Source organism: Pholis gunnellus (genome assembly GCF_910591455.1).
Source record: "Pholis gunnellus genome assembly, chromosome: 12".
In the NCBI taxonomy this organism is placed as follows: Eukaryota; Metazoa; Chordata; class Actinopteri; order Perciformes; family Pholidae; genus Pholis; species Pholis gunnellus.
Genome location: NC_136539.1, coordinates 12,876,519 through 12,901,267, shown reverse-complemented (window position 1 = coordinate 12,901,267; position 24,749 = coordinate 12,876,519). Strand labels below are relative to the sequence as shown.

The window sequence follows — 24,749 nt, the reverse complement described above, 5'->3', positions numbered from 1 at the left end:
GTTTCCGTTTCAGAGAACGTGACCTGTGACCGATGAGGTGACGTTATGTTGTGCAGAAATGAAACCAGAAACTTACGGTGACAGTACTCCGTCAGACCTACAGACACAGGTAAGGTTGCCTTATTGTAATGTTGAGTATAGTAACATCATTACATGACGTGTCTTAAACAGCACACATTCAACGTTATAGCTCTAAATCCGATGTCATATCAGGTGAATTTGAGGTATTGTAAAGTGTTTTGGCTGCTTATGCTAAAGTAAATCTTAACTTCTGTTCGTTGAATATTGTACCTCATCCAATCAATTGTTCTTTCTGTAAACTCAGATTCAAAATGCACCCTTCCTCCTGTGACACCTTCGTGGCTCTGCCCCCCTCCACGGAGAGACAACGCATCATCTTTGGGAAAAACAGTGACAGGCCCTGTGATGAAGTCCAGGAGGTGGTGTATTTCCCTGCCAGAGACTACAGTGCAGGGGAGAAGGTTGAGGTAGGTGACACAGACACACCACATTGTGACTGTTCCTTGGTGAAAGGGCAGTTGGACAACTATTAACAGTTTTTATTTTTCCTCCTCTTGTGAACAGTGCACATACATAGAGATTGAGCAGGTTGCCCACACGTATGCAGTTGTGTTGAGCAAACCAGCATGGCTGTGGGGCGCAGAAATGGGTGCAAATGAGCATCAAGTGTGTATTGGAAATGAAGCAGTGTGGGGCAGAGAGAGTGCAGATGGCGACGAAGCTCTTCTTGGCATGGATCTGGTCAGGTTAGTTTTCCTAAGCCTCTGTTACTTGTTAAACTACCATCAACTTGAGATGCAAAAGGGGGATTTTAATGACACCGCACTAACCAGAAACTATTTTGTACAATTTTTTTTTTTCAGGATTGGACTTGAGAGAGCCAATGCAGCTGAGAAAGCTGTGGATGTGATCACTGAGTTGCTGGAGAAATATGGCCAGGGAGGATCTTGCATGGAGGATGAGTGTAGCTTTACCTACCACAACAGCTTCCTCATTTCAGACAGGAAAGAGGCGTGGCTGCTGGAGACGTCAGGGAAGCACTGGGCAGCAGAGAGAGTGGAAGGTAATTGGGAAAAATAGTATTAAAACTGGGTGCACATCTGATATAAGGAAAAGCACCTGAGGACATTTGAAACATGTTCAAATTTGAGAATGCCAGATTAATTATATTGGCTGATATTTTTTTTCATCACAGATGTATTGGTATCTGTATATATGCCCCCTTGGAAATGTTTAGCAGTATAAAATGCCAAAGATATGTTTGAGGTAGTTCAAAATCAGTGTTGTCATGAACGAGTTTGTCCACCAGAGGCCGCTGGTAAGTTACTCTTTTAACTGTACAATCGGTCCCAGTCAGTACAATATTTTGGTTACAATGATCTCTAAAATGTCAATAATAGTATTGGCCTGAAATAGCAGTATTTTGTCGGGCTATAGTTGGGAGAACATGGCTGCAGACAAGAGGGTGAATTTGACAAGTACCATGGTCATCAGTGTGTCACAATACACCAATGGCTGGAAGTGGTTTATTTTTAAACACTTTCAAAAGCAGAATTAGAACAATTTATTCCACTCGTTTGCCAACTTTATTTAAATTGATTGCTTACAAATACTTCAGATTCTGCCTTTCATATAATCTCTGGTTAATTTTTTATCTTTATTTGAAACAACAAAAGTCACTTTTTAGATTTATTTTGAAAATCTAGGTCTCAATTTTGTACCAAATTACAACAGAGAGGAAGCTAGTATAACGTGAGTCTTTGTGCTAACGAGCTTGTTTCATGCAAGCATGTAAAATTCCCTAATCTGTCTGACTACCATCAGTCTGACCTTTTCAGCTTCAAACAACACAAAGCCCTTCTTAGTATGAGGCCAAATACTTTTATAATTACTTTGACATGGATTATGTCACACTGTTTGTTGTATAAAGGGCTGGTCGATATCATCTGAAATCAATATGATTAATTGACACATTTACCTCAACAATTCATTCTTGTTAAATACACAAGATTCTGTCTTTTATCGTCTTGTTTTACTCTTCTCTAGCTGGATATCGTAACATCTCGAACCAGTATGGCATAACGACCAAGATCGACAAGGAACATCCAGATATGAGGGAATATGCGCGAAGCCAGGGCTGGTGGGACGGAAAGACTCAGTTCAACTTTTCCACCGTCTACTCCTTCACGACTACGGCCAGAATAGAAGCCTCTGGGAGCAGATACTGTGAGGGGAAGAAGTTGCTGCAAAAGAGCAACGGTGCGTACTTCACTGTGGAGAATTGACACACTGGAGGAAAACGTTACATGACTTTTACCTCTGCTTACGCATGTCTTGATTTTATTTACTGAAGGTCACATCACCGCTGAGACGATGATGGATATCCTGAGGGATAAAGATAGTGGCATCAACATGGAGGGCATGTTCATGACTACAGGAAGTATGGTGTCTGTGATACCCACGAATCCGGCTCTGCCCGGGGTTCACTATTTTACAGCAACTCCAGACCCTGAAAGGTGCAGCGCTTGATCTCACTTCAGCTGATGATGCATCCTTTAAATTCATTTCAACAGCAGCTAATAATGATTTGATTACATTGTTTTTTTGTACAACAGATCTGTATTCAAGCCTTTCATCTTCGTGAAGAACGTTAATGAGCTGAAGGAGACGTCTTCTCCCAGCTACGGTGCAGATGACCCTGTAAAGAAGAAACCGCGCTTCCAGAGCAAGCCCGATCGCAAACACGTGTTGTTTGTCAAACATGAGCTGGTGGCTGCCATCATTCAATCCTACGAGGTTTAACAATTTTATTCCAGCTGGCTATTGACTTAACATTCTCACTTGGTTTAGGATTATATATATATTTTTGTTTGTTTTTTGTCTATAGGACAGAGGAAAGAAGATCACAGCAAGTTTGAGGAAGCTGGAGAAGGAAAAGATGACACAGATGGAGGAGAATCTTTCAAACGGTATTATAGAACAAGATTATTTTGCGGATCTGTTCTCAAGCTGTGTTCGGGAGGAGATGGCTGCGTACGGAAAAAGCTGAAACCACAAAACATGTATCCGGGGTGAAAGTAGCAGCAGACGCCTCTGTATTTTAACTTTTTTATCAGGTAGAAGTAAAAACGTGCTTGTATATTAAATCCTGAAAACACAACTGACTAGTAAAATTATTGGACAAAGAACTAAGCAGCCGAGGATACTGATGACTACAATGTTTACTTTTATGTATCGAATCATTGACCAGAAATAGAGGAAAGAACAAATTCATTATGCGAGACATGATTTGAGGGTTTGGCAATATTTATTTTAAAACAAATGCATACCTTAAAAATACAGCCAGTGCTACACACGCTATTAAAGTATGTTTTTATTAAAGTTTTCTCAACATTATTTGAGTTAATAATAAACACAAACCTTTGCACTTAATTATAAAGATGTATAATTAAGCAGTTAGTTTTCTACTTATATTACTTTATTCCTGAGAGAAGAAATGGAATTATCATATTTTCCCAACTCCCAATGTCAACGTGAACACTTTCCTTAAAACACATACATCAACACCAAGTTCTGACACTCATTTATACAGTTATCATTTATTAATAATAACTTTTGTTGTCAAACTGGCAGGTTGTGTGTTGAAATTGTGATACCACTAACACAGCCCTGGTAAACGGTAACCACTACTCTACATCAGTGCAAAGTCATGTTAAACTGCAGGCTGTCAAAGCCACAATACTCGTGCTTCGTGCTATATTACCAGTTAACTAACTGGTAAAACTAACTTAATCCTGAGTAAGACCGACTACAAACTAACTAACTAAAAATGGATACAGATTTAACCAAATCTTCCCTTTTTTCTTTTTGGAAAGTGCTTTAGTTGAAGAGTGATAATTCACTCTAAAGTTTCCCAGAGGAGGAAATGATACATTCAGCTGAAGAGTGGTGTTTTTGCCTGCACCTATAATTAGCTTTATGGGGACAGTGCATCGGCGCTCCCCAAATGACACAAAATAAAAATCATATGTTGAAATACATATTGAAATCAAAATGCTTACAAAAATTAGCAAAGTCTTGGCTCACCCTTTAAGATTGGCTGTTCATTTTATAGTTTTGGCCATTACAGACAGACTATTACAGACAGACTATTTGACATGTAGATAAACTAGACACGGAAACTGACAAATCTTAAAATGATTACTGTCTGTTGTAGACATGACTTCCTGACTAAACTCTAATCTACGGTACTAAGTGGCAGCTGTGTAGTACATTTTCCAGCCATTGAGGGATTAAAACTGCCATTTCAGGTATTCCCATTTAAGGTTTTACCTCAATATAAATGGTTATGATAATAAGGCTAAACGGGGGATTCCCTGTACATGTACGATCATCTGTCAGCTCAGGTAGTGTCCTGATTGACTGCAACACAAGAGCTCAGCAATTATCCTAGTGAATTAAATTTAAAACTGCAAAAACATTAATAAAAATATAAAAAAATTATTTTCCAGACCAACTCCACACAATGCATTATGCCCTGGCATTTTAGGTTTGAACTGGTCAAGTCTGTTGCACTGCAGTGCTGTACTTACAGGATGTGCTCAGCGCATGGCAGTCTGGGTGCAGGTATTTTTGTAAAGGTCGGTATTGTTCCTTAGGTTCTACATCCTCAAGATGTATTTATGTCATTTTATCTCAATTCAAATGTCATTTACATTTGGTAAAAAAAAAGAAAAGAAATGTGGACTTTGACCCTTGTGTCTTACGTCATGAAGCGGTAATAGAGGCGACTGTCTTGGAAGCCGTGTTCCTGCTTGATGTGCTCGAGCACGGCACCCTGCTGTAACCGTGTCCCATAGAGTACCGCCTCACCGGGGTCCTGAGCCAAGCCCACCAGCTGGAGCCACTCCACCAGTTCACAGCCAAGAAAACAGTCCACCACAGTCCTCTTCCCACACCTTAAAGAGTTAAAAGAAGCATTCACCCAAAGGTCTATGGATTCTTTAGAGTAGAAGCAAGCTGAGCCCACAAGCATCAGAACGATGAAATAGTAATAGAAATAATGGTATAATATTTGTGTTGTATGTGAATGACTACCAGGACTTCTCCACACATCAGAGAACATGTTTATTCAGACAGTCTCTCATAAACTTCTGACAAGAGCAGCAGTGAGTAAGACGATGAGCTCTCACCTTCTCCTTTTCACAATGTCATGAAAACACTGGTCCTTGTGGTATTTGGTGAACTGGGTGCAGGTCATCCTGATTTCCTCAGGTAAATCAGTCTGCGGCTGCTCGTCTTTCTTCTTTCTATACCACAGACTGTATAACCTAAAGACAAAAACTAAATATAAACGCATGGAGTACAGTGTAGTGTGTGTGTGTACACATGGTATACATACACAGTACATACAGTATGCCGTGTGTATAAACAACTCTAAAAGCGGCCGTAGTTTCGTAAGATGAATGTAGTTTACCTCTTCTTAAATGGCAGTATAATCAAATGCTTGTCCAGCCCAAACAGAGCAAAGGAGAGAAAACCCTGGAGGCAGAAAACATGTCATGATTGGTGTTGTGTGACAACAAATGCTCACAATCTTCGTAGCACAGTGTCTGGAACACCAACCTGTCCATAGTTGGCCACAGCACAAAAGAACTGCAGCTCCAAGTAGAGTCGACCGGGAACCTGATTCAAGAGCAGCCACAAGCAGCTGGACAGGTTCTGTCAGAGAGAGTTCAGAGGGTTGTTGTGTTTATGCGACGTGTAAAACTAGATCCTGCTGATAGAACATGTTGAGTTACAAAAAAAGTGTATGTACTGAACTGCCTTAAAGGTCGAGTGTGGCGCATCTAGCGGTGAGGTTGCAGATTACAACTGAAACTTCTCCCGTGCATCACGGTTTGTTAAGAGGATAATAGATATAAACTGATCATTGGTTCTCATTTTCTAAAGAAATAATACTAAATTATCATTATTTATTATTTCCATTTCTGCCAATAGATCCCCCTTGAGGCTGCACACTGTACCTTTTAAATACACATTTAAGAAAAATGTGTATTTGCACGTTCTTCGTTTTTCGCAGAAACACAGTTAACCACATTACACACACTGTATTGGTATTTGCTAGTCATATTTAATATACTTCCCATCTGTTATGACCAATAAATACTAATCAAAACATAAGAATCTTCTGATGGGTTTCTTTGGAGAAGGCTTCCTCCGATACCAAGTGAGTGAGGTGGAAATTACACGGCTCAGCCATTTGTGTCCGATTTGGTTTGTGATGCACTAAATATAATGATGCAGGCAGTAAGGCTGACTTCATGTCACTGCAGAAGTGAAAGGTGGTGGTTTACTCACAGCAAGCGAGCTGACAGTCAGAAGCAGACATAAGAGCACATGACGGGCCACTTGTCTATCTGCACCCTGTTTGAGCTCCTCCACTCGGACAAGCAGGCAGTCTGAGGACTCACAGCTGTTCTCACATTGACCTGGGGGGGGGGGGGCAGCAGAACAGAGCTTTAAAAGACTGAATCGTATTCATTGGAGAGAAAAGCTGAACGTTATTCAATGGTTCTGTGCTGATATGTTTTACTTATTGGGGTTTAATGCATTCTAAATTCTGTTGCTGGTCAATACAATACCTGCGAGTGTTGTTGGAGTGTTGTTCATATTTGTGCTGGTGACCATGTCAGGCACGGGCTGGGGTGGTGCACAGTCACATACGAGGCACGCTGATAACAAAGTGATAAAAGTGGGAGGGATTCTTTACCACATTACTATGATATAGCAAAAAGCACATTCAATAGCACCACTTATGGAGAGATGATCTGTTTAGTGTTGCTGTTCATTGCTTACTTTAAATAACTAACTTAACTGATCAGGAACTTCAGATATCGTGGTTCTCCAGATAATAACATGCAGAAAGTTGTGTTCCTTCTTCTTCTTTTTTTACAGTGTTTGGTTTATGATTTTGTAACTGCAGAAGCTTTTTCTTCCTGTGGAGGGACAAACGTTGCGTTGCCTACGTGGCAGTTTTCTGTGGATGTCTTAAAGATAAGGGTCAGTCGTGACCGATTGTGCTCTTCCTTTCCTTTCAACTTGGGCTTTGACAACTGAGGTGACTGAACTTCTTCTGTATGATCAAGTGATTGTAATGTGCTGTGATACAGACTAAAGTAAACCAAGCCTGGTATTTATTCAGTGCCATCAAGGTTACCTAATCAAACACATGTTAAATGGTCTCCATTAGAGAAAGTACCTCTGGTGAGATCTCCCGATGGGCTGACTGGCTCAATCAGAGTCTGGTTTTCTGCTTCAATCTCAGTCACGAGATCCTCTGCAGAGTTTCCCTCTTGGCTTTGGTCACTGTGGGACCAGCTTCCTCTACTGAGACACACAAGAGAACTCCCACCCAGCAGTATACTGAAGGCAACTACAACTGTAGTGCAGACTATCTGTCAAAGAACGCACACATGCAGACCTTTAGGTAATTCGTTGGGGGGTTCAATAGCAGTTCCTAAATGGCAGAAAGAGTAATGATTTCCACTTATGTTGTTACCTGTGGTTTGCCGTAAAAGAATGCAGAGTCAATAGTGTCTGACATTTTTACCCCAGAAATGAGCAACACAGCAGTTACTAAGGCTGGAACCCTGTTAATTAAAGACAACAAAATAAAAATCACTGTCAGTATTAAGATGTAAAAGGTAAACCATCTTAACGACACAGAACTGCAGATTAAATTGGCAGGAATTTAATAAGTTTGTTTGATCATTTACATTCAAATGAGGCATCATCACCCCTGTAAACCCCCCCCCCCCCCCCCCCCCCCGTCCAACATGTAAACTATAATTTAGGGCAGTTATTCTGATTGAGGCTCCGTTGTTTTAGAAGACCAGACAAACTAGCTTAGTTTCATTTCCGAGGTCTGTCTTCTTTCAAATGACTCACCCCCAGCCAGCAATGACGAACAAGCCCGGTGAAACTTTCACATCCTCAAACTTTTTTATAAGCACAAGAGAAAGTGCTATCAAACCTAAAACGACAAAACACGCATGAAACAATTAGCAATCAAACTTCAGATTTCAGAGCTCACCCAGATAGATGAATGTGGGGTAAATGTGGCTGGATGGTTGTGTGCATACACAGCATACCTGGCCAAACAAAGGTACTGTAGAGGGAGGTATATAATAACGCGAATGTCAGGACTTGCCCGACGAAGTTGTCTTCTTTCACCACAAAGTTCCACATGATCATCCCGATACAAGTAAGAAACTAGAGCACAGACACATGATGTGAAGTTATACCTACTGGTCTTGTCAATTCAATTAATGGATAATAAAATGAATTTAGTGAGTATGTGCAAGTGTGCTCACCTGTGCAAAGAAAAGGTTGACTGTAAACATGTGAGGTAGCCTCTTGAATTTCTTGCTTAAAAACATGACAGTAATTGTCCACACCTGGAAGAGAAACAAATATATTTATATTTACCTTCATAAAAACCTTTGCAGAGATGCTAAATACAACTATTATTAAACATCGTTGGCAAGTTATCTATTTAAAAGCAGAGGAATTGTGAAATTATTAAACAGAATTTCACAAGAAACACTAAAGATGAACAATTACTGTATATGAATACAAACTCAAATGTGAACATGTTTCACCACAACAAAGATAAGTCATTGTTTACAGCAATGAGTTGCAGGTTCCTTAAAACACTGAAAGTAGAAATGAATGAGGAAGTAGGTCCATAATTCAGTAAAGCATCTGTTTGGCCACACATCCTCTGGATGACTGAGTCTTTTAAGTCGACCTGCCACAGCGGTTAAAAACATCCAACAAGAAGCCATATTGTGTTGTATTTGCATTTCATTTCTGATAAAGATGGTGCGTGTAATATCAATGGTGAATTGTGCCATGTTATGGAACTAATCATGAAAGGGCAAACTGCCTTCAGTTAAGAAGTGGAGCATGCTAGAACAAATTTCATTCACTTTGACCTCAGTTTCCACATACTGAGAAAAAAGAATGAACAAAAGAACCAGCCGTTAAAAAGTCAGTTATAAAATATTAGCGAACAACAAGTTTACACATATCACACTAAAGTGTACGACTCACCAGCAATACCAGGGAAACTATGCTTATGTTGAAGCTGACATTCTGCAGTGAATTCATCAAAAGCTGAGGATCCATCCAACGCATCGAAAGTAACCAGGCAGAAACAAACATGATCGGAGCCGAGAGAAAAGTGCTGATCACCATCCCAGAGGTGACCTGTAAGGAAGCACAATTCAAAATCACGGCGGTACGATACAAAGAAAAGAACAGTTCAGAACCTGTATGGCACATAAGAGGTTGGCAGGTAGATGTAAGCAACTCACAACTTCCAGCTCTGCGTTGTAGTAGACGGCATAGATGGCCACGCTTGGTGCGGTGGGAAACACGCCATAAAGAAAAGCGTAATTGGAGAGGCTCGAGTGGTTCACAGCGCTGGTGTTGCTGTTGTCCAACAGATCCACCATTTCCTTACAAATCAGCGGCATCAGCAACCTGAAAGTCAAATCCAAAGACCGGTGTCAAGAACCATCGTTTGAGGTGTTTAGTTAACACTACGCTGAAAAATGCAGTTCTAGTAAAATATTTACATAGCTATTATCATGCTACGCTCGCCTAAGACCTCTTTGCATGTCATTTGGCAGAAGGCTTGTGGTGTGGGAGATGTCTGAGTCACACAAACCATCAGCACTAAACAACATGTTGGGAGCTTTAACCTGCTGACTCTCCACACTCCTCAGAGCATGTCTCATCAGAAAGAGGTCATCTGATAACACAAAATCATCTCTTGCACAAACATCAGGAGCAGTGAGTGTTGTTTTTTTTCCACTCACAGTTTTGCTGTAGTGAGTAATATCAGTGTCGCGACTGTGGACCTGGTTAATTTCCCCAACTGTCCCACCATGGACAGACCCAAGTAGAACAGAGCGGCTCCCCCGAAAGAGTTGGCCAAGCCATCCACAAATTGAGCCATGAAGGGAGGAACCGTCTGGTGCAGGGCAAAGTGGGCGATGATGCCGATGATAACCATGAACACGATGGGGTTCTTCAGGACCTGTAAGACTACAATTCCCACAATGAAGAGCTTTCTCGGCTGCTGATATGCCCCATTCTTCCATTTCTGGATCTCGCAGAAGGCAAAGCCGATGGGATTTAGAAGCATCAGGGACACAGGTGCAACCAGGTAGATGTACTGGAGGTACTCTGGGTATGTGCTCTGGTACAGGGCCGCAACTGTGGATGAAGACAAAAATGGCTCAATACCAACAAAACCTGCTTGGCACATCTGACTTGTTGGGGCAGTCACAAAAAGCAGGAAACAAAGTCATAAAACTTGGCCTAGATTTCACACTCACGGTCCTTGTGTACAGGAAGCCTCGTGTAAACAAATGACCCTACATATGTAGTGAAAGCAAACAAAAGGAAATGTCATGACTAAAATATCAAATGGGGGAGAAAGGCTTAGGAGCAAGTTGATGCTGCTAGAAATTCTGCTTCACTTGAATGAAGAACTGCAGAAATTACCATCCACTCCATTATTATATTATTATTCAATCAAGCTTAGATGGGTTTGTTTATTAATTTGATAACAGCCTGAGACAACTATTAAAAGAAACATGCAAACAGACCATTAAAGCACAGGGCTTTTTTAATCATTGGGCCAGTTTTGGGAGATTTAATGTAAACTTTTCCAAATAAACTAAAGGTAGCTGTGCATAAGCATGATCAAAGATGTGTTTTCTGCAAGTATGCAAGTACAGGATGATCAAAAAGATCACAACCTCTGTATTTATTTTGTACGCGTGTTAATAAGGGAGGGCCCTGGAAGCCATCTCATTCTGTTTGCTGAGGTAGTTTACAGAGCAACATAAAGATAATTATGGTTTTGGTTTGAAGGGTAAACAATCACACAACATGATTACAGTTGCAGCGGTGAATACAAGGCACTGTGGGTGGTAGGCTTAAAGTCATCATACTTACCAATGGGATACCCCAGGGCAAAGTCATTGCTTTGGGTGGCAAATATCGAGAAGAGCCCAGCTTTACTGTAGCGGCCCTCGGGACTGGCAACTATCAGCGTGAGGACGCACACGATGAAAAACACAACCACTTTGGCAATGAGGATGCTCCACAGGAACGGCCAGATGACATTCCCAAAGTCCAACTGCACCATGTTCTTGAACAGCAACGCTGGGAGAGCAAACTTGGACACAAAATTCCCCAAACCTTTGGCCTGGGTGGACGTGATGATGTTCGCCCTCCCTGCGATGTACCCACACAATATGATCCCAAAGCACTCCAGCAGAGCCGGTAAGAGTTTGTCAATGGACATGCTGGATGAGAGCGCAGAGGAGTCCCCCTCGTCCCCCTCCTCGTGTGAAAAATTGAAGTTGTTGGCTCTTTCCGGTGCTTCCATTACGCCAGTGCTCCCTCCAGGGTGACCTGTCACGCCTGGTTTGAAGTCATGTCAACGTCCGCGGTACTGGAAGAGGGAAATGAGCTACAGTTAAAAACAGGAGCCGTTACAGCTGACAGTTGGTGCAAAGATGCCCAGACAACTGCGTTAGTTAACCGAAACAACATCATATCCGTATGTTAAAACTGTTACCATATCCAACGAGCGTTTCAATGTCAGTGTGCGCGTTACAGTTGCTCACCTGCTTTGTGTTGTCCCCACTCATGTAACGCTACTGTAACTGTCACATGGACGCAGGAGGAGCGGTTAGCCAGCTAAGCTAAAGTGGTGAACCGAGAGTAAGGGTGTCGTCAAAAATATGGAGTTAAAAAAGCTTGTAAATCCACTGTTAGGAAACTGTTTACACAATTCTTGACTAGCCAATGTTTGCTGCTTAAACTGCGCACGTTACATAGGTATTAACGGTAGTTTAGTTCCCACCCAGCAACTTTTATAATCTCTGATTGTCAACAACGGTTTAACCAATCACATTATCCAGACGGTGGGAGGGGGCGGGGCTTAGACCCTCATCTCTGCTGCCTTAAAGAAACAAGATGGAAGCTGTTGCACACTTTGGTCTTGATTGCCTCGCATCACATACGTATATACAGTATAGTAATCAAACTGAATTAAACTGGGCAGTCAATTTGGGGTAAAGAAATAACTAAATTTGTATTTTATTGCTAATCAACTTTTCAAAAAGCAACATTTTTCAATTTTAATGTATTTGGCTTTTATATCCATAGAATCCTCATCCAGACTACTAGCAAAAAACATTTATGCTCATTGTATTGTGAAGAGTTGCTTGGAAAGTTGTTGTTATTGTTGTAAGTTGTTTATTTGACTAATGTTACATACTATTATTGTAGTGTGTGTGTGTTGTAGTTTTATATACATATGTTTTATTATCACTTATTTGTTTTATTAAAAGCTTGCACAAAAAGAAGCATGTAATTGGCAGGTGAAACATGTTTGTATGTGTACCGATATTGTTAAAGAAAAGTTATTTTAAGTTTTAGGGGAAACACAAATCGTCAGGGAAACAGACTTGTAGACAAGACTGAGGCTTCTAATCAGATTGCAAAATCTAAAGATTCACAAATACAACCAACAAAAAAGTAAGTTGGAAACAGTTCATACGTTTATTTATCATTATCATTCGTTTATTAAGTTTTAAGGATTTATTTATTCAGTTAAGCTGCAGTATTCAATATCTGTATTAAAAATGGATGACATGACTGTGACATTGATGTGACTGGGATCATTTTTCGGGATATGTTCACAGATAACTACTAAGTCTGCACTGTCCCTCATCTTGAATCTTAATAATTCATTGTTTTCGTTTTACGGCCTGCAACTTTAACTGTTTTGGATCTGTCACTTTGCTCTCATAAACATGTTAACGAGAGCAAAGTGACAGATCCAAAACAGTTCAAGGCTGTGTGAATAGGCAACTATAAACATATGTTGCACTAATAACTTAAGAGAACAGAATTTCCATTTGTATTTGAATGTGAAATGGAGTTGTCAGAAAAATAAACACATCTAAATAGTGCAGTGGAAAACCGTGGAGAATAAGTGCATAAGCGCTTCAGAATGTTTGTGTTTCTATTGGCCAACAAAGCCTGCATGTCCTGACAAATCAGGGACAAAGTCCATATCAGAGTTAATGTGTAATTTTATTGTACTTATCACCTTAAAAACTGACAAAAATAACTTTTATTCAGTTGTTCCCTATAAACATTTCAAGGAAAATATTTCAAAGTTTTCTTTTGAATGAAATCAACATTTCAATTGCACACATATATTCCCTAAAAAAGCAGAAAAACAGCACTGTTTTGTCATAAAATATGCTGAGGACACTGTAAACACCGTGCTCTTTTACAATCCCAAATAGGACCGATGCAATAAAGAGCAAACAGAGATTTCCACATGCAGCGTGAGTGCTGCTGGGCAACATACAATAGATTCAAAAACAAAGGTCGGAAGTTTCACATTGATCAACAAATCTGAGAAGGTGCAAGCCTTTTATAGCATGCTCAGCTCAATGAGACGGCCTGCGAACACGCCTAATGTGCCGATGAGACACACAGCCATGAACACACACAGCAGAATATGATCCAACACCATGGCCACAAACTTCCACTCTTCAGCCGCCTGGAAAGAGAAGAGGGACAACGTGTCACTTACACAAAAGCGAAAATCCTTAAAGAACCATATTAGTGACTCTTTCTGTGTGAGCGAGATTACATTGTTGGATTCCTCATCTGATTTCATGGTTTCTGCGATGTACTTGACTCCTTCAATGGCACTGCGGACGTCAGGGTTCTTGGTGATGGGTGACTGGTAGGTAACAGAAGAGGTCTGGTTGCCAGAGATGTCTGAGATGTCAAAATCAGCACCATAGATACTAGATTTGGTCTGCTTTTCTTTTCCTGGGCGTTTCATTGTTGAGAAGAACATGATGTTGGGAATGGTTTCAATAAAGACCTGTCATAGAAAGACAACAGATAATGCACAATGTCAAGGGACATACAACATCTACTACCACTAGATGGCACAATAACACAGAGGAAAAAAAAGATGAAGGATCGTTCTCCAAAGCTTGGGAATAGGTCCAATGGATTTCTATTCAATTAATGCTGTTGTGCTCACCGTGCGGACCCAGTCCGGCATTGTGTGAGTGCTCGGGGAGCGGTGGTGGGTGTTGATGACGATGACAGTGATGATGATGGAGGCAATGACGAAGACCATGGTGAAGAGCATGTACTTCCCAATGAGCGGTACAGCACTGGAGGTAGAGGGGATCAGCTCAACAATGACCAGCAGGAACACAGTCAGAGACAGCAAGACAGATATGCTGAGAGTCATCTTCTCACCTATGAGACACAACATAACATCCTCACTGCTCTTACTAGCGTTTTAATTACAGTAGTCTCAAACTGAGAGGACGTCATACAATATGCAGTTCTAAGAAATATTCTATCAACATTTCGACCGGTGTTTCTCAGTGAGGAGGTCAGGACACGATTAGAAGGGTAGGATTAAGCTGAAGGGTCCAGATGAGTAACATTTGACAAAACAATCTCATCTTAGGGTTCTTTTAGTAGCATTTGTGATGTGTGATATGATAAAAAGCCTTAAAACAGCTACTGAGATTACCTTGACGTGTGATTGTTTTTCAAGTGCTGTTGATAAGGTCACAGATGAACTAAAATAAACTCAGAAAATTGCATAACTATATCTTATTAATAATGTTTTCTTTTTCTTCTTGTCAATTTCTAAAAATCCTTCAAAAATAAATAGTTCTTCAGTTGATCTTGTGACAAATACGAAAGCAAGGACGATGGGTCACAAATCATCATTGCTTAATTGTAATGGGTGAACTTTAGACCACAACCTCCGTCCCAAAATGTTTCTAATAGAATATAGGACATGATGGACATGATGTTTTTTCAGTGAGAAATGTAACATATAATAACGCATTCTGCGTTGTTCAAACACATCCTATAACACATCCTATATACATCCTATTAAAAGAAACATTGAAATAAATAACTCTGAAACCAGTGTGGGAATTGTGGAGCTGCCACTTTAAACAGCTTTTTAGCTGATGATACCCATAACATGCAATCTTAATACAGTGCCACAGGGGAGAGCTGTTGCTATATGAGTAAATACTTTCCTTCCCTTCCCATCCAATCAGGATAGTATTTACACAACGACACAAAAACGGCAATGATCAACCGAACCAGCAAATCACATTCTAAAGAGTGTGAGCAATTCTGTCGTCGTTGTTTTTTCACCCAACAATAGCACAAGTAAACAGATTCTGACACCATTTCGCAAGTAAAATGCAAGACATGTTTTTGTTGTTCAGTACGAGCAGTTATCCCAGAGAGAGCATCCTTTGGCACCAGCTTCTCCTCCACACTTTCCTGTCAGCAGTCATATCAGAAACTGAGATCAAGTGATCTATTATACATTAAAGCAAAGGCCTGCTTTCAGACTTGACAACACAGAGGGACCCTGGGTAATGAGGCAGACCTACACACTGGGAACATATCCAGATGTGCACACATGCGGTGCAGTTCCTGCAGCAGCTGATGGCTCAGAATAAGGGACAAGGTTTTGTCATGTTAGTTATCATATCATATCATATCTGTGTTTTCATCACATATCATGAAAGCGAAGACAATTGCAAAAAGTGTAGATTTTTTACAGAACGTTCTCAACAATTTGCACATGTTGTTTTGCATACCCCTTATAATAAATATTCAGTGTGCATCTAAGTGCATCAGTTGAGTGTGTCGTAGTACATCACTACTATTGTACTATTGTAATGACATTTACTGTCCTCCATGTTTAAGAACTAGTTTTACATTTTGGGAAATAAGTTGCTTTCCTACTGAGAGTTAGATAATAAAATACATCTTCTATGTCTGTGGGCTGAACATGGAACTACAACGAAGAAACGGTTAGCTAATAACTTAGCTTTGTTGAATAATCAACTCTGATTGGTCAATTATTGCATTCTACAGTCTGCTATTTTTTTTTATAGCAGACTGATATGAGTAACGCAGTTTTGATCTCCTTACACAGTGAGTGGACTGTTCTGTTTTAGTCGAAGCAATAAAGTAATTCTTAAATCAATAAAATCATTTCTTTCATAAAATGAATTGCAACAAGAGGAAAAAGGCAGCGCGTGGGTCTTTACTGGGATTTTAACCTGGATATTAACCCTGACATGGAGAGCAGGATCATGACACGAACCTTAAAGGTGGTGGTAGGCAATTAGGGAAACAGCTAGCCCTGTCCAAAGGTAACAATCTGCTCGATCTTGTTTGTTTAATTCATACACAAACTGAACTGTGAAACCATTATATTACAGTCTACTGAAGGAAGCAGTGACTTCCTGGAGTTCAATAAAACCACCGTTTTTGTACGGATTAAACTAAAAAGATTTAGCACGTTAAATAGTGAATAACAGTTGGACCAAGCAAGGCTATTGTTTCCCCCGTTTCCAGTCTTTGTGCTAAGCTACAATAACCATCTCCTGGGTTAAGCTTCATATTTATCATAGAGATATGAGAGTGGTATCAATCTTGGGACAATGTCTTGTATATATATATATATATATAAATAATATAAATATAATATATTTATTATGAGTGATTGTATACATATTGTGTGCGATGAATGCATTTTTAAAAATCTGAAAAATAGCAACTTTGCACTGATATTCATTTTGTCTTAATGTCATTATGCTGTTAACTAATACTTAAGGTTAGATTCCTGTGGAAAATCAAGAATGTGGAATCCGTGTCAACATACCAGAGTCTGTAGGAAGATAGAAGACAAGACCAGTCAGGAAGGAGAAGAGCATGCAGGGGATGATGACGTTGACGATGAAGTACAGCGGGAGCCGCAGCATGAGGAAGTGGTAGGTGATGTCCAGGTAAGGTGTCTCTGGGCAGCAAGCGTAGTACACCCAGTGCTTCCAGCTGCGGAAATCCTTCATTACCCACTCCCCACTTTCCATAAAGTTACTCAGATCAGGGCGGTCACTGTCCTGGTGAAGAGAGGCAATAAACAGGGTGAGTAAAGGATCATTTAGAGTTGATGAGAAGATCAATACCACTCTTTGATTGTATGGTATGAATCTACAGACAGGAGACCGTTAGCTTAACTTAGTTTAGCGTGAAGCCTGAAAGCAGGGTGTAACAGCTACCCTGGCCTGGTCGAAAGGTACAAGCTCATTAATTAACCAACATAACCTCAGTGGTATATCTTATAAAAAGTTATTTTTTGTGCATTGTCCTACAAATGCCCAGGAACCCGAGCGTTCAGTGCACCTGTTTAAGAGAGAAAACTACTTTGGTTTAGGATAATATTATGGTTTGGTTTAAAATAAGTATGTTTCTTACGTATTTTACGTGTTGTGTTAGTTAAGTAAGTTATGTAACAAAAGTTAAGCTAAATTAAGTCAACCTTTTGGAGGTATACGTACGACCAATGAAGGAGAGCAGCCTGAATTAACACGTTACATCTCTTTTGTTGGAACTGTACTGAAACTGTACTGTTTGTGTGTTTTTATGGGACTACTGCTGCTGGCCAAGAAATGGTCTGACACAATAGACCTCATAAAACTGTAATATGTAGTTTTCCCCCTTTCAGTTTCTGTGCTCATGAAACAAACTAGATGTACTGTGCTAAATAGTGAGATTTAGAGGTGCTGGTAGGCAGATTTTTACCTTTGGACAGAACCAGACTAGTTTATTCTTAATGCATATGCTAAGCTAAGCTAACTGGCTGCTGTCTATAACCTTATATTATACGCATGTGAGAGTGGTATTGATGTTGACTCTTTGGAAGAAAGAGAAGAAGCACATTTCGCAAAATATAGAACTATTCCTCTTAAGAAATGGCCTGAATGAAATTACAGGATTGACGACGACCAAGTTTCCATCGTAGGTCCAGGTACCCAGCTTCATGCTGCAGTTCTGGAGGTCAAAGGGGAAATGCAGCACGATGATTTCACAGTAGCTCTTGAAGATGGCAGGTGGGTTCCATGTGATCATCCCTGTGTGCTCCAGCAGCACTTTGGTCTCGTGAACGATGGCAAAGTCTCCGTCAGCACTGCGGGCACAGAAAGCCCCAGGCAGCATCAACATGGGAGATAATAAGTTAAATGTTAACACAAGGGGACATCAGTGCCTGAGGTGGGGTCAGTGCTGATGTCGCACCCCAGCCAACCAGCGCTCAGCTTGGCACAAGTTGTGGCAGCGGAGCTGGTTGTCAGGGGGACGCAGCATATGGTGAGAGGGGGAGTGATTGCAGAGTCCAGATTTAGCCTAATGAAATCTGAGCTTTCACACGCTGCATACTGGAGTATAGGAACGTTTTGAAAACATCACTGATAGGTGTTTCTAGAGGTATGGATGCTTCCAGTCATGTAAAGCTTACTGTACTGAAGAAAAAACAGGTTTCATAAAAAAGGGATGTGGCATGGATCAAATATAGCCTGATAACATAGCCTACTTATTGTAGAGAACCAGATCAGGCCGCCAAATGTCAGTGGAGGGAACTCTGATCTTTTTGATTCCACTGTAATCCTCTGGGTTCCACTGCAAGTTCACATCTTTCCATTGCTGAAAGACAAACAAACAGAAAAGAACACCCAGAACAATGAACAGCGCTTCTTTTACGATATCCACTATTCATATTTTCTGAGAAAAAGCAAATATTTGTGTTCAGAAAAATATGTTAAAGGAAAATTACATTTTCTACATAAAGGGTTCCATTAATTGCTACATAATTTTATTTCCTATATTTCATCAGTGATATTATTATATTGTATTCATTCATAGAAGAATGATACACCTCGTATTTTTCCCACTTACCATTCTAAACTTAGAATCAATCATTTGGTTTGAAGAGGTGTTCTTTATATATAGAGCAACGTATAAGTGAATTGAATCAATCAGGATTCCCTTTGGCACTGCAGAAATAACTGAACAAAATGAGTGCCGTACCAGACCATAATCACTCTGTGAAGATGGTACCAGCAAGTATTCTTTTCAGTACACTTATTGTATAGCTTGCCTATTATTGTGGTCAATCTGTTGGTTTGTCTTTATGGTTTACTCATCGAGACAAAACATTATTTCTTAAAAGTGTATTTTTAACATTTCCTAAATCAAATATCTGTTAATATATGTACATTTCTTGGCGTAAGGATTCATTTTTTTCACATTTGGGACATTTATAATTTGTAGCTAAAGAAGCATGATGATGTATGTTTCTTACACATTTTTTATTGGTACATAATTTCAATTATTATCCGTAAATATGATGGTGTGTCTGAAGTCTCTTCTTCTTTCATAATATCTCATTAACATAAACAAAATAAAAAAATGTATCAAATCAAACCTGTTTCAGTCGCACATTGCTGCTGACGATCTGGTTGACCTCGTCCTGTAAATTCAGATAAATGTATTTAGACAGTTGCTGACAGTGAGTCTTAATGCGGATGGTAATGTGATGTGTTACATGAGACCTCACCACACTGATGAGCTGAATGAGCTGAAGGCCCACAGTAACAACCACCGGTTCCTTGAAGTGATTGACAGGACGGACCACCTTATTGTAACCAGTGAAGAGGGTTTTGACCAGACGTGTTTCATCAGAAGAGGCCCAGGCAGCACCTAAAAAAACACACCATACACGCTCATTGTTGTTTACAGTTACTCTATTTAAGGCGTTTAGACAGTACAATATGTCTTTACTCCTCAAGCTACAACTTGTGTGTGTTGAAACATTATCATGTTGTGCCAAAGGAGAATGTCGCTTTAAGAACATCTGATACTTGAGGTGACTTAATTTAATATGAGTTGAAAATAGATGTGACAAGTGTCATACTATAGTGAATGTGCATGGACTATGTTGTAAACTGAAACTGACCCACTTACTTGTGTACAAATGTGCACAAATGTGCATGGAGAAAAGCTCCAAAGCGTTGGGCTTTTGATGTGTTTTGGTGATTTAAAAAAGTTAAATGTTCGCTCACTTACTTCAATGGAGTTCCAAGATATTTAGTAGAGATAACATGCAATAGCACCCCAGTGAGGTTGTTAAAAGAGATGTTCTTATGCTCTTTCCACTACGTATCTGTCACAAGCCGGAGCAAGATCCCCTTTCATTTTTCAGCTGACCTTGAAACGAAGGTCATTTTACAGTTAACATGTTGTTTGAATGGTCGAATGATTCTCCAGACATTCGACTCAGTAAACTAACAAATCACATCAATATAATTATGCAGGTGACTTCATGAAGTGGCAGACAGACACAAGGCTGAAAAGCAAAATGCAAACAGCACACATGCCCTTGTCAATCAAGTAGCTGGTTTGCACAGAATTTAAATTTGCTCATTAGTTTTGTTGCTTTCACTAAAATAAGAGCTCAAGAAACATGATAAATGCAAACAGAGTTAACTGATTGTTTTTGTAGACTTTATAGACTTTTTATGCTATAAACACTAAAAGTAATTCACGCAAAGTAGACAGACATTTATCTCCACAGGTAACCAACAGACATTTTCTTTAGTTTTAAATAAGTTCTTACCTGCTAGAATGACTAGATGAAAAATGAAAAATACAGTATTCATTCTTGCCAATGAATGCAGGCATCCAAAACCAAGATCCAACTTCCGCACGCTGCCCGTTGACCACTTGAGAATTGTAAAGGTTTGACCCACCTAAAACATTCTTTCAGCTCTGGCAAATGACTTACTGTGCAAGCTCCAAGCTCTCCACTGGCAGCCTCGTTGTTATTGTCTGACAGCGGATGTGAGTGAGTGGCTGCCAATGCTTGTCATTTGAGAGGGCCACATTCTTTGTCATCTGTTATAAGATCAACATGCCGGAGTAATCCACCACTGAAATATCCCATCGTGAACTTCGCCACACACAACCTCGAGATGAGAAGCAGCACATGCTTGCGGTTTCTTTTTCTCGTGACAGTGATGTACTATCCTTCTGTTTTCAAATCTGTTTACACAGATCCATAATGTTTTAGCCGCTTGAAACACTGACTAATGATTTCATATGTTTAGTCAGTATCTGTTTGTGCCAAAGAAAGCTCTCTCTATGAGTGATGTACCATTTAATTTTTGTATAGTTTTAAAGCTTTGGATCTTATCTATAATTAAAAAATAAAGCCCTGTCAAGTTCATTTTTGACAATATGATCCCTCCACAAGGGCCATTTAGTAGCAGTTAAATTGTCGCACATGATCAATATCCATCTGCCGAGGAAGAGCATGTGATGAATTTTGAAAGCTCCAGAAACGGTTTGTGTGGTCACAAAACCCCAGTGATTAAATGTCAAGCAGTGATTGCTTCTCAGATGCTTTGTGGTGATATTTAAAGCACAGAAACCTAAACAGGGGGAAAAGCTGAACGTCAAGCTTCGAACAACATGGTGGGCCAAACACTTTGGTTACGTCAGATATTATACCTGCCAATAAAAATAAATAAATAAAGAATTTCTTGAAACTGTATGCAATTTCAGAAAAAAACATATGAAATGTATAATATGATTTATATGTACATTTGTAATATATTCATATATATTCATAAAAGGCTCCCTTGAACATTAACGCTAAACCTTGAAATTAAACTTTGAAAATACTTAATAAACTTAAGAGTTTTAGTGAAGTTCAATGATTAGTCTGTGATTTTTAGTTTTATTCATTATTTTTTTGTGTGTGATGCTGTGTAATACACTACATGGTTAATCTGACAAATGTATATCTGCTTACAACATTATAATGTGTTATAAACCATTTAAATGTCAATATACTGCTCATTGTTCATAGTGATTTAGTTAATAGTCGTTCAATGAAAGGCAGCGTCTCTCATGTCCAGTTGCCCCACAATTTATGATATTATAATCTCAGACTATTCAGATGTTCAAACAGTCTTGTGTGTTTCCTGGGGGGCCAGGTGTTACACCCATGTGTCCCTCCTCTGCTCTGGACTACCCCACCCTGTCGGCCCGTGAGGGGTCAGGCAACTCAATTTCCTCACACCCCAAATCCGTTCAATCAGCCAGTCACTCAACCGCCCACCTCATTCATCTTACTTAAGGACAAATGACCATTTTGGCAAAGTCTAAATTATGAGAGATTTGTCTCAACCAACCCCCTCTCTATCTCCTATCACTCAAGCTACCTGAACTTACACCATGTTAGCACCGCTTTGCCTTTCTTCAAGTCTGTCATGAAACACGGGACAAGCCAGCATTGTATCTGCTCAGCCAACCTGTAGTCCCAGGCGTTTTGGTTCTCTGTCAACTGTTAATTAAAACACTTTGAATTCCAGTCTCTGGAGGACTATAAGCTGTGTGTATATAACTGCGCTGTGTGTGTGATTAAATGTTCATTGAATCTGAATGAAAGTGTTCATGTAGTATCTGCAGGGAGGTGGATGAAAACTGGACAACATACTGGATGTTTATGCCTCGATGAAGATTAAGAGGATTAGAGTTTTCACAGAGAGATTTGAGACAAAGAGATTATGATGTATGTTGAATGTTTGTTTTTTTTACATGATATTCCAACATAAATATAGCAACGTTTGACATTGAACAGCATTAGTAACATTCCTTGGAAGACACTCTTATGTTTACATTAAACCATTATATGGTTTCCCTGTTGCTAAGTATGCAAGTCTTATTTTGACAGTGCTGGTTTGTTAAAAGGTAAAATCACCCTTTATATGAATTAGCATTGTATATAAAGCTCAAGCACAGCAACATTCATCATTCACCCTTTTATATAATTATTACGCTGTTGCGTGTTCTATATGAAATACAAAAAAAACATGATTATATCTAAGAGAATAAAATGTTTTGATTTCAAATACTTCACATTGGTGAACTGAATATTTCTTTATATTGCTACATTTGAAAATGTATTCAGGTCAGCTGTTTGCAGGGGAGGAAAGTATTACCATCCAGTCAACAGTGAAGAGTCAGTTATCTCATGGATCACAGCCTTTCAAATTTAGTCTCATTACTGTGAATGAGGCAAATCCACCGCACAATGCATTTGGCAGACATTACTCCAACACGGTGTTATCACAGCATCTCGATAGCTTTATTGGTGTGGCTTACCTCCTTTCACAGTCAATGCCTGATGTAGATGAAGGTATGATATATCTAAAATGGCTGATAATGGCGGGGGAGGATAAACGGTCGGATGAAAATCCAATTTTGCCACACAATCACCAGAGACAAGTCTGAATTTGGCTTACATTAACTCAATGTGATGTGGTCACAACACCCCAATGATTAAATGTCAAGCAGTGATTGCTTCTCAGATGCTTTGTGGTGATATTTAAAGCTCGAAAACCTAACACGGGGAAAAGCTGAACGTAAAGCTTCCAACAACACAAACATTGTGGTTACGTCAGATATTATATCTGTCAACAATAATCACACCTGACAGCTCACGTGTCCACAGAAAAAAAATTATTAATACGCAATGTAAAATGAAGATACTATCCAAATAACTCATATTGGAGCCTAAACAGTTTGAAACAGTGGTCGTGTAATGAGTCACTGATAGCTGTGCATGGCTGGTTTATAGAAATTGCTTGAAAGTCATAACCTGTGGGTGATTAAACCTAAAATGCATAAATTTAATGTGGCATTGTTTGCACATATATCCAGTAATTATCAGTCTCTCGAGTGGTGTTGCCTTGGGTGTTGTGTGTTTGGTTTTAATCTCACCATGAATCAGTGTGACTGATGTGTCGTTAGAGGGGTTTATGTACAGTAAAGTCACATGACGTGAGGCTTTTAGGCACAACATGTCATTCTGAATATACAGAAGTCATATCTGCAGCCACAATGTTGCTCAGTTCAAATGTTTTAAGCAGCATCAAATGTTTATATATCTTTTCAAGGAAAAAGATGTTGTTATTATATATTTTTCCTATTGCCAACAAAACCCATGAAAAGACAAGAATGTGTTTGTCTGTATCTTGATAATTTCGGATTTCGTCTTGCTATCCGTGGCACTCAGCCCCAAGCCCATCAGATACCACTGATTTTTTAATTAGGCTAATTACCTAAAATAGCTGGGAACTGCTGTTTGTAGCTAACATTACTGAAACAGGAATAAAGAGTACATTTGTTGGGGACTATTTTCAGCGATTAACACACGTTTGGCGCTCTAGTGAGAATTTATGGCAGGAGGATGGAGTGTTACGGATTGACCCGAAATTGTCCAGGATGATAATGGAAAACGTGAGCCAGCGCATTGAGGTGTTTAGTGCATCAATGGAGGCCGATGGCTCAAAGAACATCATTTTGGCTTCACAGTCAATATTTGTTAGTGAAATAAATACATTTCTGGTTTTAGTCTTTATGACAATATGTCATGTATTTTATATTGCCGGACTTATCCTTCAGGGCAAAGACACGTGAACAAATAGATAGTGAGGAGGTGTAGAGAGACACAGGACAGTAAAGTGTGGCTGGGTTCATGTGAAGACGGTTCACATGTGATTTCAGAGGCAGCATCACTTCTGCATCATTTGAGATGTCACCATCCCTGTAGAGCCTACTGTATGTCTATATGTTGTTTATCACTAAGAAACATTTGGATCAAATGATTATTTGAACTATTTAGGAATCAGTGATTTGGTTGTATA

The 24,749-nt window shown here is 39.6% G+C and overlaps 3 protein-coding genes across 3 annotated transcripts; 1 reads left to right on the top strand and 2 right to left on the bottom strand.

Annotated features, from left to right (window-relative positions):
• The first annotated feature begins 29 nt into the window (after positions 1–29).
• Positions 30–3,076, top strand: scrn3 (secernin 3). The gene is made up of 8 exons (XM_079170430.1): positions 30–109; positions 326–488; positions 586–767; positions 885–1,084; positions 2,068–2,280; positions 2,375–2,537; positions 2,637–2,817; positions 2,909–3,076. The coding sequence occupies exons 2-8, from the start codon at positions 333–335 to the stop codon at positions 3,068–3,070; spliced, it is 1,257 nt and encodes a 418-aa protein (XP_079026556.1). The 5' UTR covers positions 30–109; positions 326–332; the 3' UTR covers positions 3,071–3,076.
• Positions 3,077–4,769: 1,693 nt separating this feature from the next.
• On the bottom strand, positions 4,770–11,930 carry gpr155a (G protein-coupled receptor 155a). The gene is made up of 16 exons (XM_079170428.1): positions 11,733–11,930; positions 11,056–11,557; positions 9,909–10,308; positions 9,402–9,570; positions 9,139–9,294; positions 8,397–8,480; positions 8,175–8,295; positions 7,972–8,056; positions 7,583–7,673; positions 7,283–7,478; positions 6,666–6,755; positions 6,382–6,512; positions 5,647–5,742; positions 5,498–5,562; positions 5,214–5,351; positions 4,770–4,979 (listed from the first exon to the last, which is right to left on the bottom strand). The coding sequence occupies exons 2-16, from the start codon at positions 11,489–11,491 to the stop codon at positions 4,784–4,786; spliced, it is 2,454 nt and encodes an 817-aa protein (XP_079026554.1). The 5' UTR covers positions 11,492–11,557; positions 11,733–11,930; the 3' UTR covers positions 4,770–4,783.
• A 1,267-nt stretch (positions 11,931–13,197) lies between these two features.
• Positions 13,198–20,808, bottom strand: LOC306703579 (acetylcholine receptor subunit alpha-like). The gene is made up of 9 exons (XM_079169581.1): positions 20,654–20,808; positions 19,595–19,737; positions 19,463–19,507; positions 18,572–18,681; positions 17,974–18,169; positions 16,865–17,102; positions 14,186–14,409; positions 13,781–14,020; positions 13,198–13,687 (listed from the first exon to the last, which is right to left on the bottom strand). The coding sequence occupies exons 1-9, from the start codon at positions 20,694–20,696 to the stop codon at positions 13,559–13,561; spliced, it is 1,368 nt and encodes a 455-aa protein (XP_079025707.1). The 5' UTR covers positions 20,697–20,808; the 3' UTR covers positions 13,198–13,558.
• Positions 20,809–24,749: the final 3,941 nt, after the last annotated feature.